Source organism: Mobula hypostoma, chromosome 2, assembly GCF_963921235.1.
Source record: "Mobula hypostoma chromosome 2, sMobHyp1.1, whole genome shotgun sequence".
NCBI lineage: Eukaryota > Metazoa > Chordata > Chondrichthyes > Myliobatiformes > Myliobatidae > Mobula > Mobula hypostoma.
The window spans coordinates 211,306,969-211,324,829 of NC_086098.1; the positions used below are offsets into that span (position 1 = coordinate 211,306,969).

Here is a 17,861-nt window from a genome sequence, read left to right on the forward strand (position 1 = left end):
AAACATGTTCAAAGTGAAACTTTATATAAAATATCCCTTATTTGTCAAATTAAAAAAGATAGAATTACACTGACTTTAGTTTAGCATCTGTTCAAGTGCAACATAAACTGTATTAACGACCAGGATGATACAAAAAAAGCTAAATATTTAGTGATTATGATATACAATTAGAACTTCATATCTTTCCAACAGAACTTACACTTCATCCCAGCAATTAATTTTCATTGTCATCTCACTAAACAAAGTACAATTCTTACGCAAAAGAGATTTGGATTCTGTAAAGAATGGCTCAATAGCATGCATCAAAAAATATAATAAAAATGGTCAGCAATCATGGAATAAACATTCATGCATTTTCTACAAGTAACAATCTTATTTACTCTTCGTTTCCTCTTTTTTTTTTGCAGATGGCATATTCTATTGATGCCCTGAATAGAAGCATTTACCTGCATGATCACTGTTCACAGATTGAGTGTTCAGGTGAGGTTTCACCTTCACAGGAGCTTGGAAAACACAGCAGTATAATGAGAGAACAGTGGAAATGCTTGATTTTTTTTCAGCCCCCAAACCACAGATAGTGAAATAAACTGGAGCTCTCTCAAAACTACTGAAGAACAGCTAATATAAGGGAGCAAACACAACATTTTCTGTTTTAAAACAAAAATCACCATCAGGTCATAAGATTATTGGTGACTGTTTTGAATGTTCAATTAAGACTTAATTATTACACACAAAGATAACAACACCTGTGATTGTGACAATGCTATTCTGCATTTATTCCCATATGCCAGAAAGAATCAAGTTTACATTCAGATGTACTAAAGAAAGTTGCTAAAACATTCATGAAAAGACAGCATATTCAAGACAACATGTCGTAACAAAAAAATCCATTTATCATGTAAACCATTTAGATTCTGTAGATTCACAGTTACCCTTATATCAGTCCTCTACCCATGAAAGCACCATTAAACTGAAATCAAAATAGGCCAAAAGTGAAGCAGTCATTTCAAATCTTCCAAAGAAAACACTGCACTGAAATGGTAGCATACTCTTCCACATAGGCAATGAAATTTTACTCAGTCTTCTAAGTCCCAAACTATTCCATCTGTAAGCCAAAAGGCAGTGTCCATTTTGTTCAGCACTCCAGTTGTACATTCAGTGTTAAACTATAGCACACAGAAAAGGTCAAGAGAATTTCATTAAAAAAAATGTTTCCAATCTGTCAACGAAAGAGAACAAACTTGGTCCATTTACTGGTTTCCAACTGCACAAGGCATCTACTTCAAGCCAGTTCTTGTTACAAAAATTGGTCATAGTCTACAAAAAAAGTAACCAGCATGACCAAAACAAAACACAAAAAACACACAAAACAAGTAAATTAGAAAGTGAGGTAGTTAACAAAATTACTTCAAGTTCTGGGGCCCACCCTCCCCACTTCCCTCATATGCTACACGTGGGTCTCCTTTGGCTAAATCACAAATGGTGCACCATCCAAACAAGTTACCTGGTTTTAACCAGGATATGATTAAGTTAATCAAGAATGCACTCTTGTTTTACTCACAATTAAACAGAAGGAAAAGGCAAATTCAAATTTAAACAAGTTGGATATTTCAAAATTTAGAAATCATTTGTATTTCCCCCTCCTACATATATAGGGGTATACATCATCCTTCGTAACTAACATAGGTAGCTGCCAATTCTACCATATCACAAATATCCAATTGGATGGTTTATGTCAATGTGACTTTGTTTCTATGGAGGTTCACCTCTTGCCATTTTCTTCATATCCACCCAGCAAAAACATACTAAGACCAAATAACTTTATTAATTTATCCAAGTCCATGCATTATTTTCATATAGAAATTAATGTACATCTTCATATAGAAATAATATTGATTAGCTTCAAAAGTTTCAGTCCTGGAAAGGGTGCGCATTTTTCTATAAAAATTTTGCCTTTGTCTTCTCTCGATGCCACAACTTATGCCAGATCATTATTCTGTAGATGCCTACAAACCCTTGTGTCATTGGCATCTTTACTTGATAGCATGTGAAAGTTAATTTTCTGGAGGGTATCACAGCCCAATTCTTCCCTTCCTCATAATGAACAAGGTTACTGGAATATAGTGCCACATTGATCAGGATTATTCTGACGGTCCAGTTTACACACAGCGAGGTGAATTGTATTACTGAAACTGTTTCTTCAGCTTGGAAAGAAAATGTCATTCCTATCACTTAACTCTCCTCATGTTGCTCAGTTCCAAAAATACCAAAATCTCCCTAGCTGAGTATCAGAGGATTTGTTCAACTGGTTATTATAATCCTGGACTAGTAATCCAAAGAAACACAAGGACGCTTAACTCACCAAATACATAATCCTATAAACACACATCTTTTTTTCTAGTATTTTATTTAAAACAAGAGTTCATTCAAGATTTTTTTGATGGATCAGTTGTCAAATTGTAGATAGGTGGCACCAATTGACATTCTAGAACAGTTACCCGCATAAATGGTTAATGTATAAACAGCAAAATACAAATACACACATTCTCAAAGACATATCTATAGTAGTTTATGGAAACAATTCATTTCAATTTCTACTAATTTCAAAACTATCACTAGTTGCAGAACTTATTTCAATCTTTGGATTCATAAGGAATTTGCAGTAAAAATTCATGAGAAAGAGGCTGTACACTTCAAATATTGTAAACTTAAGTCATATTGTAAACGCTTCACTTTGCAAGACCCGCTTTTTTTAAAGATAAATCCCAGAGAGTTTTATATACTAAATTTGCAAAGCAATGATTGTACTCATAACACAAATTCAGGGAGGTACCCAGCAGTTTTGTTAGAGACAGCTACAGTAAAAAAACTATTTTACATATTTGAGGATTATATGAAAATAGTAGCCATATTGAGGTCTGTGGTTGTTATTTTTCATAAAACCTAAATCTAAAACCTACTCTACTCTGCACATTTGCTAGAATGTCTTTATTAATTAACAGCTATTTTGCTTTCTTCCACAAAATGTGGAAAGTGAGGTGCTGAAACACTTTCAGAGCTAGGTTTTTCCTCGTCAGCAATTGCTGGGTTGATGCCAGACTGGGATGGATCCATTTTGGAAACCGCAGTGCTGGTGCTTTCAGCAGAACCACTTCCCACACTAACCGTGATGGGAGGGATACCACCATTCTGAATCACTGAGATCTCATTGGTTTTCAGAGCTAAGCCGTTAGTAAGCACAGTGGTGTATTGGTTCCAAACGGATGGTTCAATATTCATTGATGGGGCCATTAGATCCTTCGGGAACATCTCAGAAATCTTCTTTGGGTCATTGCCGATCAGTATCATAGGACTATCCAGCGAAAGTCGTCTCCCACGTCTAGCTGAATTATTCCACATGTGAGTTCCAACGTGGACCTACAAAACAAAAGTGCATCTTAGTTACTAAGTGACTAATTTGTACAAACTAGTTGCAAAGTTCCAGCAGCAGTCACTCTCTAACTAGAATCAAGGGGAGTTAAATATTATTTAGGTGTTGACTCTGCATATAAAAGGATGCAATTTTCTCTCCCTTCTAATAAGCATGCATTAAAGATGCTTTTCTAGTCACGGATTCCCACATTTGTTTAAAATAGCAGATTTGAGAACAGTTCTCTTCAATGGTATGAACTTTCCTCAATTTACTGAAGTTCAGTTCATGCCAATGAGAAAAGAGCAAGATCACAATACAACTGAGAGTTAGCTCTTCACCCAACATGAATTTATTTCTGTACTCTTTGCTGCAGAGTGTTTATCAACTGTAAAAACTGCAATATTTACCCCTCTACTGGAGCAATAAAGCAAATTTTACCACCTCTGTATTGAGATCAGTTAATTCACCACAGACCAGAGATCAAACCTGTTGTAACTCGTGTCCATGCTACCCAGTACCACCTTAGGTAGCACATTTGCCCAAAAATACTGTTGAAAATTTGCCCAAAATTACTTTTAAAAAAACATTTCATCGAGATGCAGATTAACTTTGCCCGAATTATATCTGTTTTGATAAAATGCTGGGACCATCAGCACAATCTGTTGTACAAGGCAAAATCTGTCAGCAACTTCTATGGTATGCACATGTTCAATTAAATTCAGTGATCCAGTTATTGATAAAAATCTCCTGCTTCTTGCAGGGCTGGGCCAATAGACGCAACACTGCAAAACATCGTTTTGAATCTTTGGGTACTTGCTTCAAGCTGTCCACTAACTCTGCCATAAAACTGGTATTTTCGACTCAGGAGGAAGTGAATTTTTAAACAGTATAACTGTCAAAGAAAAAAAAACAAACAAACTACCTGGGGAAATGAAATTTTATAATGAATTCATTCTTTGGTTCAAGAAGTTGAAAATTACTGTCTAAAATTAAGTCTCTATCTTTGTAATTCTTATGTAAGGCTTCCTTTATGATTTACAATTAATTTATGCTTCCTAATTTATAGTTCTAGTTTAGACTCCATGCCTCTTAAAGTGACTAGTTGAAGAGCCTTGCTGTTTCTTGTCCAGATGCCAAAGGTCCCCTGCAGAAGCTGCTGGACTGGATGCCGGATTAGTACAGATCAGCCCCAGAAACCAGAGCAATCTATGTGGATAGGCGTCAACCAGGCGAACGACAAGCAATGTTTCTTTGCTACTGACCAGAAAATCCAGGCCATTACTTAAGACTTTTAACATGCACTGAAGCATTTTTTCTTCAATCTGAACAAGTTACCTTGAGATTTCCTTTCGTTGTAAAAGCTCTTCCACAGATGGTGCATGCAAATGGCTTTTCACCAGTGTGCGTGCGTTCGTGAATCTGGAGAGCACTTGCTGAGGAGAAGCTCTTTCCACAAGTAGGACAGTTGTGTTGTTTAGGTGTGCGACGGGGTGGAGGTGCCAATATAGGTGGCATGATTGAAGCCACAGTTGATGGGGTAAGAAACTGTGCAGTACTTCCTGCTGGTCGTTCTCCATGGTCGCTTACTTCCACTTTAATCAGACAAGGAGGAGCCCTGATAAAGGAACCTGCAGGAACTTGAACAGCACCTAAAAACATACAACAGTTTTTCACTGTTTAGTCTAATATGGGTTGTAAGTTATACATGGTGGATCCCATACTGTAGCCAATCCTTGGTTATTATGCTAAATTTTCCCTGTCTTAGGCCAGAACAATAAAGCTTCAGCAACAGCTAGGAGAAATAGAGGAAAATAGCCAATTAGAAATATACATGCATTGACCCAAAATGTTAACTTATTTCTGTCCCCAGATTATGCCTAATCTGCTGAATACTTAGCGTTCATTTTCATTTCAGAATTACCAGCACCTGCTTTATGGAAGCACAAAACATCCCACGTTAACTAGAACCAATGTTTCTAAAACAAAAAAAATAGACAACACTAATGTACAAATTTAAAGATCCAACTCAGTTGTGCAATTCAAGCTCATTTGAACAGTACAAAAAAAGTTTCTTTCTCTACAAAATATGGCCTACTTTATAATTGCAGGTTAACCATTAATTTAGCAAGAACGTGTAAGCATTCTATAACCCAATTGAATAATTGTTCTCAGATTATTTTTACCCATTTTCCAGACCATCTGTATAATTATTATAAGATATTTTTTAAACTTCTACCCTCTTTTAAAATCTGTTTACTAAAAGCAGGGAAATCAAAGTCAGCCATACTCTAGCCTAGATTTTCTTGTTATTAAAAGGGCAGATCTCATCATTCAAAAAACTAAGTTTAATAATATTTGGGTGACAATGTGAAAGATGGTGAACCCAACCACAGTGCCATACACCCAGTCTTTAATTCTGGGTCAGTACTTTATTCTGAAAATGGGAGTGGAAATCAGGAAGGTGCATATCATCACAAAACAGATGGCCAACATCTAGTGCTATGGGCAGAGATAATAGTAGCAACAGTTAATGGAACCCACCCTAAAAACTAAACTGTATAATATGATTAAGATATATATATCTCAATAAAGAGTTAGGAAGAGCAACATTTCTTTTCTATCCCTTTCTGGACCAAACTGATCGCTAAGATCCTCTGATCCAGTAGAAAATAAGGAACACGTTGCTTAAATAACCCAGAACAGTGAAGTTCACATCTAACTTTGCAACTGAGTTTAGTCACAGGGATCAAATTTTAAGTAAAAACTTTCCTGTTGCATGCTGTGACAAAAATGCTACCTTACAAATCAGCTTCTGAAATGCTGCTTGGAGCATGTCACTATGTACATAGCAAAAATTGTCCCAGTTGCAATTCATTTAGAGAACTAGCTGGTGGTGCATTATCGGACCAATATTAGTTTAAATATTTGCAACTTTCAAAAAAAAGTTGCTCCATCTGTACTTCAAAAGGAAGATTAAACGACTGATACAATGTTTGAAACAATTAAACTATGCAGAAACAGCAAACTTGATGGTAGTAGATCGATGAGAAGCAGTGGGAAGCATTCCAAGGAAAATTTAGAAAGCAAATGGCAATTAACTTGAGAGGAGGATCTCAATACTGGCCAATTTGCTGTTAAGATTTAAATTATTCAGCTTGAATGAGAAACAAGTTCTTTTAAAATGACCACCCCCCTCCAGAAATGGATAAGGATCTTCCAAAATTATACCTTTTTTAAAAAAATGCAACTTTTAACCTGCCTTTTTTGACAACTTAATAGAAGTGATAGAAAAGTTATCAATGGTGATGCATAAAGTGTATATACAAATAACCATGCCCAATTCTGCACTAGTCTATATGTTAAGTCCTATAAATAGTGTATGATAGGGGCACAGACAATTTCTTGCCTGGCTTGTATCATATGTCCTACAAATACTATAACTCCTGGAGGCAGAAGGTGTAGAATCATTGTTGGTGGAGCCAAGAAACTGCAAAGGTGAACAGATCCTGATGGAAGTTATATACAGACCTCTGAAAGGTAGCTAAGTTGAAGGCTATAAATTAAAGTGGGAGATAGAAAAGGATTGTACAATAGTAATGGGGGATTTTAATATAGAAACATAGAAAACCTACAGCACAATACAGGCCCTTCAGCCCACAAAGTTGTGTTGAACATGTCCTTACCTGAGAAATTACCTATTTTTCTCAGCTCCATGTACCTGATTCCCCACACGGCCAAGAGTCTTACCATTTATAAAGTGGGCATCGGAGGAGTGGGCGACAGAGTAGAGGGAGACAGAGTAGGAAAGCTTTGGCTCAACGGGACTTTGGCGATAACAGGTCAGGGCGAGGTAGGTTATCTGTGTAGACTACAGATAGGAAGTATGTGTGTGAGGCCAGTTTTCTGTGCTCGGTGTCAGACATGGAAGGTCCTGGAGTTGCAGCTCGATGACCTTCATCTGATCAGGGAGAGTGAGGAAGTGATAGAGAGGAGCTATAAGCAGGTAGTCACTCCGGGGCCTGGGGAGACAGCTAAGTGGGTAACAGTCAGGAGAGGGAAGGGCAAGAGGCAGATGCTAGAGAGTACCCCAGTGGCTGTCCCTCTTAACAATAAGTACTCCTGTGGTCGTGTCTCTGGCACAGAATCTTGCCCTGTGGCTCAGAAGGGTAGGGAAAGGAAAAGGATGGCAGCAGTGACGGGGGGGGGGGACTATATAGTTAGGGGGTCAGACAGGCGATTCTGTGGTCACAGGAAAGAAACAAGGATGGTAGCTTGCCTCCGAGGTGCAGGATGTTTCTGATTGTGTCCACGATATCCTGAAGTGGGAAGGAGAACACCCAGAGGTCATGGTACATATTGGGACCAATGACTTAAGGCAGGAAAAGGAAGGAAGTCCTGAAAACAGACGATAGAAAGTTAGGAAAGAAGTTGAGAAGTAGGACCTCAAATGGTAGCAATCTCGGGATTACAGCCTGTGCCATGTGACAGTGAGTACAGGAATAGAATGAGGTAGAGGATTAATGCATGGCTGAGGAATTGGAGCAGGGGGCTGGGATTCAGATTTCTGGATCATTAGGACCTCTTTTGGGGCAGGCGTGACCTGTACAAAAAGGACGGGTTGCACTTGAATCCCAGGGGACCAATATCCTGGCAGGGAGATTTGCTATGACTATTAGGGAGAGCTTAAACTCGAATTGCTGGGGGGGTGGGGTGGGAATCGAACTGATGTGACGGAGGAAAGGGAGGTTAGCTCACAAATAGAGAAAGCTTGGAGACAGTGCGAAAGGGAGGATAGGCAGGTGATAGAGAAGGTACGCGCTCAGACCGATGGTTCGAGAACAGAATCAGAATCAGGTTTATTATCACTGGCAAGTGATGTGAAATTTGTTAATTTAGCAGCAGCAGTTCAATATATAATCTAGCAGAGAGAGAAAAAATAAAAATACAATAAATAAACAAGTAAATCAATTACATATATTGAATAGATTTTTTTTTAATGCGCCAAAAAAGAAATACTGCATATTAAAAAAAGTGAGGTAGTGTCCAAAGCTTCAAAGTCCATTTAGGAATCAGATGGCAGCAGGGAAGAAGCTGCTCCTGAATCGCTGAGTGTGTGCCTTCAGGCTTCTGTACCTCCTGCCTGATGGTAGCAGTGAGAAAAGGGCATGCCCTGGGTGCTGGAGGTCTTTAATAATGGACGCTGCCTTTCTGGGACACTGCTTCCTAAAGACGTCCTGCATACTTTGTAGGCTAGTACCCAAGATGGAGCTGACCAGATTTACAATAGATGTGTCTATTTTAATGCAAGGAGTATTATGAACAAAGCAGATGAGCTTAGAGCGTGCATCAGCACTTGGAGCTATGACGTTGTGGCCATTAGTGAGACTTGGATGGTGCGGGGGCAGGAATGGCTATTTCAAGTGCCAGGCTTTAGATGTTTTAGAAAGGACAGGGAGGGAGGCAAAAGAGGTGGGGGCGTGGCACTGTTGATCAGGGACAGTGTCACCGCTGCAGAAAAGGAGGAAGTATTTCAGACCTGGGAAAAAGCCTCTACTATCCACACAATCAATTCTCATTATTTTGTACACCTCTATCAGGTCACCTCTCATCCTCCATCGCTCCAAGGAGAAAAGACCAAGTTCACTCAACCTATTCTCATAAGGCACGCTCCCCAATCCAGGCAACATCCTTCTAAATCTCCTCTGCACCCTTTCTATGGTTTGCACGTCCTTCCTGTAGTGAGGTGACCAGAACTGAGCACAGTACTCCAAGTGGGGTCTGACCAGGGTCCTATGTAGCTGCAACATTACCTCTCAGCTCTTAAACTCAATCCCACGATTGATGAAGGACAATTCACCATAGCCTTAACCACCTGTGCAGCATCTTCGGGTGTCCTATGGACTCGGACCCCAAGATCCCTCTGATCCTCCACACTGCCAAGAGTCTTACCATTAATGCTGTATTCTGCCATCATATTTGACCTACCAAAATGAACCACCTCACACTTATCTGGGTTGAACTCCATCTGCCACTTCTCAGTCCACTTTTGCATCCTATCAATGTCCCGCTGTAACCTCTGACAGCCCTCCACACTATCCACAACACACACAATCTTTGTGTCACCAGCAAATTTACTAACCCACCCCTCCACTTCCACATCCAAGTCATTTATAAAAATCACGAAGAGAAGGGGTCCCAGTACTGATCCCTGAGGCACACCACTGCTCACCGACCTCCATGCAGAACATAAGCCATCTGGGCAAGCCAGTTCTGGATCTACAAAGCAAGGTACCCTTGGACAAGTCCCCATGCCTCCTTACTTTCGCAATAACGCTTGCATGGGGTACCTTGTCAAATGCCTTGCTGAAATCCATATACACTACATCTTCTGCTCTACCTTCATCAATGTGTTTAGTCACATCCTCAAAAAATTCAATCAGGCTCGTAAGGCACGACCTGCCTTTCACAAAGACTATTCCTAATCATATTATGCCTCTCCAAATGTTCATAAATCCTGCCTCTCAGGATCTTCACCATCAATTTATCAACCATTGAAGTAAGACTCACTGGTCTATAATTTCTTGGGCCATCTCTACTCCATTTCTTGAATGAGGCAACAGCATCAACAACCCTCCGATCCTCCGGAACCTCTCCCATCCCCATTGATGATGCAAAGATCATCGCCAGAGGCTCAGCAATCTCCTCCCTTGCCTCCCACAGTAGCCTGGGGTACATCTCATCTGGTCCCAGTGACTTATCCAACTTGATGCTTTCCAAAAGCTCCAGCACATGCTTTTTCTTAATATCTACGTACTCAAGCTCTTCAGTCCGCTGTAAGTCATCCCTACAATTGCCAAGATCCTTTTCTGTGGCGAATACTGAAGCAAAGTATTCATTAAGTACCTCCGCTATCTCCTCCGGTTCCATACACACTTTTCTACTGTCACACTTGATTGGTTCTATTCTCTCACGTCTTATCCTCTTGCTCTTCACATACTTGTAGAATGTCTTGGGGTTTAACTGAATTCTGTCCACCAAGGCCTTCTCATGGCCCCTTCTGGCTCTCCTAATTTCTTTCTTAAGCTCCTTCCTGCTAGCCTTATAATTTTCTAGATCTCTATCATTACTTAGTGTTTTGAACCTTTCGTGAGCCTTTCTTTTCTTCTCTTCTTGACTAGATTTACGAAAGCCTTTATACACCACGGTTCCTGTACCCTACCATCCTTTCCGTTTCATTAGAACGTACGTGTGCAGAACTCCACACAAATATCCCCTGAACATTTGCCATATTTCTTCCATACATTTCCCTGAGAACATCTGTTTTCAATTTAGGCTTCCAAGTTCCTGCTTGATAGCCTCATATTTCCCCTTACTCCCAATTAAATACTTTCCTAACTTATCTATTCCTATCCCTCTCCAATGCTAAGGTAAAGGAGATAGAATTATGATCACTATCTCCAAAATGCTCTCCCACTGAGCGATCTGACACCTGACCAGGTTCATTTCCCAATACCAGATCAAGTACTACATAAAGTCTCTCCTTTATGTAGATAAGGCTACAATTGTGTCAAGAAACCTTCCTGAACACACCTAATAAACTCCACCCCATCTAAACCCCTCACTCTAGGGAGATGCCAATCAATATTTGGGAAATTAAAATCTCCCACCACGACAACCTTGTTATTATTACATCTTTGCAGAATCTGTCTCCCCATTTACTCCTCGATGTTCCTGTTACTATTGGGTGGTCTATAAAAAATACCCAGTAGATTTATTGACCCCTTGCTATTCCTAACTTCCACCCACAGAGACTCTGTAGACAATCCCTCCATCTCTTCCTCCTTTTCTGCAGCCGTGACATTATCTCTGATCAACAGTGCCATGCCCCCACTTCTTTTGCCTCCCTCCCTGTCCTTTCTGAAACATCTAAAGCCTGGCACTCTAAGTAACCATTCCTGCCCCTGAGCCATCCAAGTCTCTGTAACGGCCACAACATCACATCTCCAAGTACTGATCAATGCTCTAAGCTCACCCCACTTTGTTCATAATACTCCTTGCATTAAAATAGGCACATCTCAAACCATTGGTGTGAGCGCATCCGTTCTTCATCACCTGCCTATCCTCCCTCTTCACACTGTCTTCAATTTTTTATTTGTGAGCCAACCGCCTCTTCCTCGGTCTCTTCAGTTTGGTTCCCTCCCCCCAGCAATCCTGGTTTAAATTCTCCCAGATAGCCTTAGCAAACCTCCCTGCCAGGATATTGGTCCCCCCTGGGATTCAAGTGCAACCCGTCCTTTTTGTACAGGTCACCCCTGACCCAAAAGAGGTCCCAATGATCCAGAAATCTAGAATCACTGCCCCTGCTCCAATCCCTCAGTCACCTGTTTATCCTCTGCCTCACTCTATTCCTGTACTCACCATCACGTGACACAGGCAGTAATATGCAGGTAGGTGGGAAAATCAGGGTGGTGGTGGGTCCAAAGAGGGGGAATTTGTAGAATACCTACAAGATGGCTTTTGAGAGCAGATCATGGTTGAGCCCATGAAGAGAATCAACTATTCTGCACTTGATGTAGTGCAATGAACAGAATTGATTAGAGAGTTTAAAGTAATGGAACCCTTCATGGGCAATGATCATAATATGACTGAATTCACCCCTGCAATGAGAAGCTAATGTCATATGTATCAGTAATAGAGGGGAGTACAGAGGCATGAGAGAGGAGCTGGCCAAAATTGATTGCAAGGGGACACTAGCAGAGATGGCGGCAGAATAGCAATGGCTGAAGTTTCTGGGAGCAATTGAAAAGGTGCAGGATAGATGCATCCCAAAGTAGTAGTATTCTAAAAGCAGAATGCAACCATGGCTGACAAGGGAAGTCAAAGTCAAAGCCAACATAAAAACCAAAGAGAGGGCATATAATAGAGCAAAAATTAGTGGGAAGTTAGAGGATTGGGAAGCTTTTAAAAACCAAAGGCAACTAAAAAAATCTTAATGAAGGAAAAGGTGGAATACAAAGGCAAACTAGCCAATAACATTAAAGAGGATACCCAAAGTTTCTTCAGGTATATGAAGAGTAGAAGAGGTGAGTAGATATCGGTCCACTGGAAAATATGCTCAAGAAGTAGTAATGGGGGACAAGGAAATGGTGGATGAACTAAGTACTTTGCATCAGTCTTCCCTGAGGAAGACACTAGCAGGATGCTGGACATTCGAGTGTGTCAGGAGCAGAAGCAAGTGAAGTTGCCATCACTAAGGAGTAGGTACTTGGGAACTGAAAGGTCTGAAAATAGATAAATTACCTGAACTAGATGGTCTACACCCCAGTGTTCTGAAAGAGGTAGCGGAGGTGGTTGTGGATGCATTAGAAATAATCTTTCAAGAATCAACATATTTTGTCATGGTTTCAGAGGACTGGAATGGAGAGAGGCAGAAGAAAGGAAACTATAGGCCAGTTAATCTGACCTCAATGGTTGGGAAGATGTTGGAGCTGATTATTAAGAATGTCTCAGGGTACTTGGAGGCACATGATAAAATAGGCCTTAGTCAGTATGGTGTCCTCAAGGGAAAATCTTGCCTGACAAATCTTTTGGAATTCTTTGAAGAAATAGCAAGCAGGATAGTCAAAGGAGAAATCAGTTGATGTTGTGTACTTGGATTTTCAGAAGGCCTTTGACAAGTTGCCACACACGAGGCTGATTAACAAGTTAATAACCATGGTATTACAGGAAAGATACCAGCATGGACAGAAGATTGGCTGATTTGGTTTCTGGTTGGCTGCCAGTGACTCGTGTTTTCCACAGGGTTCTGTGTTGGGGACCACTTATTTTCTCATTATATGTCAATCATTTGGATGATGAAATTGATGGCTTTGTGGCCAAATTTGCTGATGATATGAAGATAGGTGGAGAGGCAGGTTGTGTTGAGGAAGCAGACAGGCTACAGAAGGACTTAAGACAGATTACGAGAATGGGCAAAGAAGTGACAGATGGAATACAGTGTCCAGAATTGTATGGTCATGCTCTTCGGTAGAAATAAAAAAAATGGTAGACCATTTTCTAAATGGAGAGAGAAAAAAAAAAATCAAAAATCTGAGTGGAAAAGGACTTGGGAGTACTCATGGAGGATTCCCTAAAGGTTGAGTCAGTGGTGAGAAAGGCAAATGCGATGTTAGCATTCACTTCAAGAGGACTAGAATTTAAAAGTAAGGATGTAATGTTGAGGCTTTATAAGGCACTGATGGGGCCTCACTTGGAGTATTGTGATCAGGTTTGGGCCCCTTATCTTGGAAAAGATGTACTGACATTGGAGAGAGTTCAAAAGAGGTTCACAAAAATGATTCTGGGATTGACAGGCTTATTATACAAGGAGCATTTGATGGCTTTTGGCCTGTATTCACTGGAATTCAGAAGAATGGGGGGTAGGTAGGGAACCTCATCGAAACCTATTGAATGGTGAAAGGCCCCAATACAGTGGATATAGAGAGGCTAGCTCCTATGGCAGGGAGTCTAAAACCAGAGGGATGTCCATTTAGAATGGAGATTAAGAAGAATTTCTTTACCCAGCGAATGGTGAACCTGTGGAATTCATTTTCACACGCAGTTGTGGAGGCCAAGTCATTGGGCATATTTAAAGCAGAGGGTGATAGATTCTTCATTAGTCAGGGCATGAAGGGTTAAAAGGAGAAGGCAGGAGGTTGGAGCTGAAAGGGAAATGGGCCAGCCACGATGAAGTGATAGAGTAGACTCAGTAGGCCAAACGATGTAATTCTGCTCCTATATCTTACGGTCTAAAATATACACTATGAGAGCACAATTGTAAACCCACCCCTAGTGGACCAACTGCACAACAGGTATCATCCTGAATTTGAGTTACATGAGGAAACTGTAAAAATGTCCTAGTTAAAGGAGAAAGTTTAACCCACAAATTTCAAAAAGGCGTTTAGTAAATTTTGGCTTGCGGCATTGCTAAGTCATGTGTAAAATCTGCACTCCAAAGACTTAAATATTTAAGCACAAGTGCTATCCTGCTAGTCAGAATCACTTGGGCAAGACAGCAGTGGCTTCCACTTCCGACTCTGCAAGAAGGTAGAAGATTCCATGCAACTTTTGAATAAGAATGTAGGTTTTGATATCTAGCTTGATATTTTATTCTTCAACCAATTTGAAGAGTTGGTCAATATACCCGCAAATTGAATTAATTGTGATAATATGGATGACATAATCAAATATATCCAAGTTTTACCGATAACTGGCTAAGAGGCAGTGAATTATGATAGCTGTGCAGAGAGGTCAAGGGTACACACAGGCTAAACAAATACATAAGGATATGACAGACAGGACATTACATGAAAGATGGTGGTATTCAGAAGGAAACTTGGTGTATTTATACATGAATCACTGAAAAATAGGCCGCTGGTACAGCAAGCAACTAACACAGCAAATGGTCATTTATTACAATAGGATCTGAATACACAGCTTAGATTGCTGACCTGTTATATAACCCTTTGCATTATTAGGCCCCTTCTAGCCTTGTTGCCAATAACGCATCTCTCCATACACAACTCTTAAGTGAATGCTATTGGCATCCTCAACCTGGGAATGCATCCTGCATACCATGTGTGCAAGAGTAGTGTCATCTTACTGTCTGACAACGCCACTTCTAGAGTACACATCTGCTCTCCTCACTTGCTTGCACTATAAAAGTGTAGCAAAAGGTTCATCAGGTTCATTCCTGGACTGATGGCTTTGTCTTACAAGTAGATTAAGCATACATTTTTGATCGCTTAGAAGAATGAAAGGAAAGTCTCAAAACATGCAACCTTTTTCCTGAACTGGACAGGGAAAAATGTAGAGATGATGTTTCTCTATCTCTACCAGAAGTGACAGCTTCAAAATAAGTAACTGGTCACTCAGGACAAAGATGGGAAGAAAATTACTTTATCCAGAGTGTACTGATCTTTGGAATTCTCCATCCACAGGGGCTGTGCAGTGGAAAAATGATGGCAGGTCAAGCATGATCCCACTCCTGCTTCTAATGTTCTTACATTGACATGCACAAATCAGCCGGTGCTCTTCATTCAAATAAAACAATAAATACATGTTTAAACTCATTTGCAACACTCTGAAACTGGGGAACGTAGTTATTTTGTTTCAGTAAGTCAGGAGTATGCTTAGAGATTGCCTAAAAAATGGAAAGTCAATGGTGATAAATACAAGACCCTGTCTATTGAGCTGCATCCCTCATGATGGAAGATTACCTATGTCTTCAGGATGATGCAAATCAAATAGATGATAGAACTTGAGAGGGATCATATTAGGTAGAGATTATATTGCTCAGAGTTTACATACAGTTATACGCAAATGAGAAGTGGGGTTTTTCTGGAAAATACTTCATTAAGTAAAATTCCCAATAAAGCTTTAATGCAGCATTATATTTTGGTGCATTGTATTCCAATGGGCAGAAAGCAACACTCTATTTGCTAGAGTGAAAAGCAAGGTTCACAAACTGAAGTCACACACCCCAAACAAAGGAGTTAGAACAACACATGAATGACTGCATACTTGAAGATCAGATGTTTGACAAAAAAAATCCTTCGAGTTCAAAATCAGAAATGATAATAGTGAAAACATTTAGTTTGTACCTTTCATGAACATGGGACTCCAAAACACTATTTTATATGTCAAATATCTGTGTAGTGCTAAATTTGTACAAATTATTCATTTAGTTACACTTAAATTGTTGTTTCCATTTTGTGAATTTTATTTTAAAAGAACAGGGTCAAGACCAGGAAGGAGTTTGTGGAAAAGTTATCAACCTTTAGTTATGAAAACACTTGGGGTAAAAGAATTATGTCCTGTTGAAAGATGATCCAACGAGGAATTTAACAGGGCAGAATGTATTTTCCACGGCAGAATGAACTAAAGAGAACACCAAGTTGCCAGCTCCATTTCTATGGTGTACAATTCTATGAATTTTAGATTCCAAGAACCAGTTCAAGAAAAGCTGAAGGGTTTAGTTATAGATACACAATCAACTGAACGCATCATTCTCCAAGATACAAAACAGAACAGAGCTTACAATATTGGAATGCAAATAAATTACTACTGATCATTCATTGTTGTCAACATTTATCAGCAAAGTTTAAGCAGTGGTTAACAATTGTTCCCCCCCCCCCACCCCACCCCATCTTGAGGGTGGTCCTCAATACCAGGACCATTTTTTTTTCCTATTGACCTACATAAATGGAAACCACAATTTCTAAAATGCCTGGATGACACAAAACTTAATAGCTGGAAACTAAGAAATAATTGCAGCAGGATAAAAGAACCTAGTGGAGTGGCAGATGCAGAGCAGATGGTATTTAATGTGGAAAACGGAGAGATGCTGCATTTTGACAATATAAAATTTTAAAAGAGGTGTGAGAGGGAGAATACAAGTATGAGAGTTCACATATAATTGGATGCAGTGTCACAGGTTGAGAAAATGATAAGGCTTACACAATTTGCATTTTATCTATAGAGGTATAGAATATAAAAGTCAAGCTATTATGCTAAACCTTTATGAAACACTGGTCTGGCTTCAAGTGGAGTTTTCCATTCATTTCTGGTCACCTCATTAAAGAAGTATAAGATGACACTGGAGAATCCCAGAAAAGATGCAAAAAGAATGGATCCAGGGATTGAGGAATTACAGTTACACGGAGAAATTGGGAAAGCTAGGACTATTTTCTATAGAGATGTCTGAAGGGAGATTCAATACAAGTATGTAAAATGATCAAGTTTCTGAACAAAGGTGGGTACTGGCAAATTATTTCCACTGGGGGAAGGGTTGATGAGAAATTACAGATTATATAGCGAAAGATAATTAATAGTGATTTGATGAATGTTTTAAAAGTAGCCCGAGATTTGATACTACAATGCACTACTTGCAGCTGAAATACTGATATTCAAGAGGGAGAAAGAGAAATCTACTGTGAAGGAAATAAATGCTAAATTAAGGCTACATCCACACTAGACCGTATAATTTTGAAAACACCGGTTTCGCATAAAAACGATAGGCGTCTGCACCAGGCAGTTTTGAAAATACCTCCGTCCACATTAAAATGGGTATTTGGGTGAATCTCCTACTGGGCATGCGCAGGACACATCTACAGAAAACAAGCCAAGAGGAAACGGTATACTTGGTGCACGTTTATCCAGTTACAGACTAGAGAAACTTAAAAGGAAACTGCCAAACAACGGACAGCTGTTGGCTCTCGCGCAGGAGGACTTAAAACTAAAAAAACAAATACTGGAGCATATGGAGGCAACCGACAGGGAGTTCACGGACAGTATGATCTGGCTGACGACAAACATTGAAAACCTGACCAACTCTGTTGCAGAGGGATTTGCAATGATGAGGAATACGATGGCTTCCACCCAGTACTCTTCACCGCCACAATACCAGCCT

At 39.9% G+C, this 17,861-nt stretch overlaps 1 protein-coding gene across 2 annotated transcripts in view; it reads right to left on the bottom strand.

The window, feature by feature from the left end:
• Nucleotides 1-760: 760 nt before the first annotated feature.
• Nucleotides 761-17,861, bottom strand: part of sall4 (spalt-like transcription factor 4) — a 51,306-nt gene continuing 34,205 nt past the window's right edge. For both annotated transcript variants that reach the window (XM_063041482.1, XM_063041483.1), the window contains exons 3-4: nucleotides 4,748-5,061; nucleotides 761-3,417 (exon numbers count right to left, since the gene is read on the bottom strand). In XM_063041482.1, the coding sequence (XP_062897552.1) occupies nucleotides 2,992-3,417; nucleotides 4,748-5,061 (740 nt within the window). In that variant the 3' untranslated portion in view covers nucleotides 761-2,991. The remainder of the gene's footprint in view (nucleotides 3,418-4,747; nucleotides 5,062-17,861) is intronic.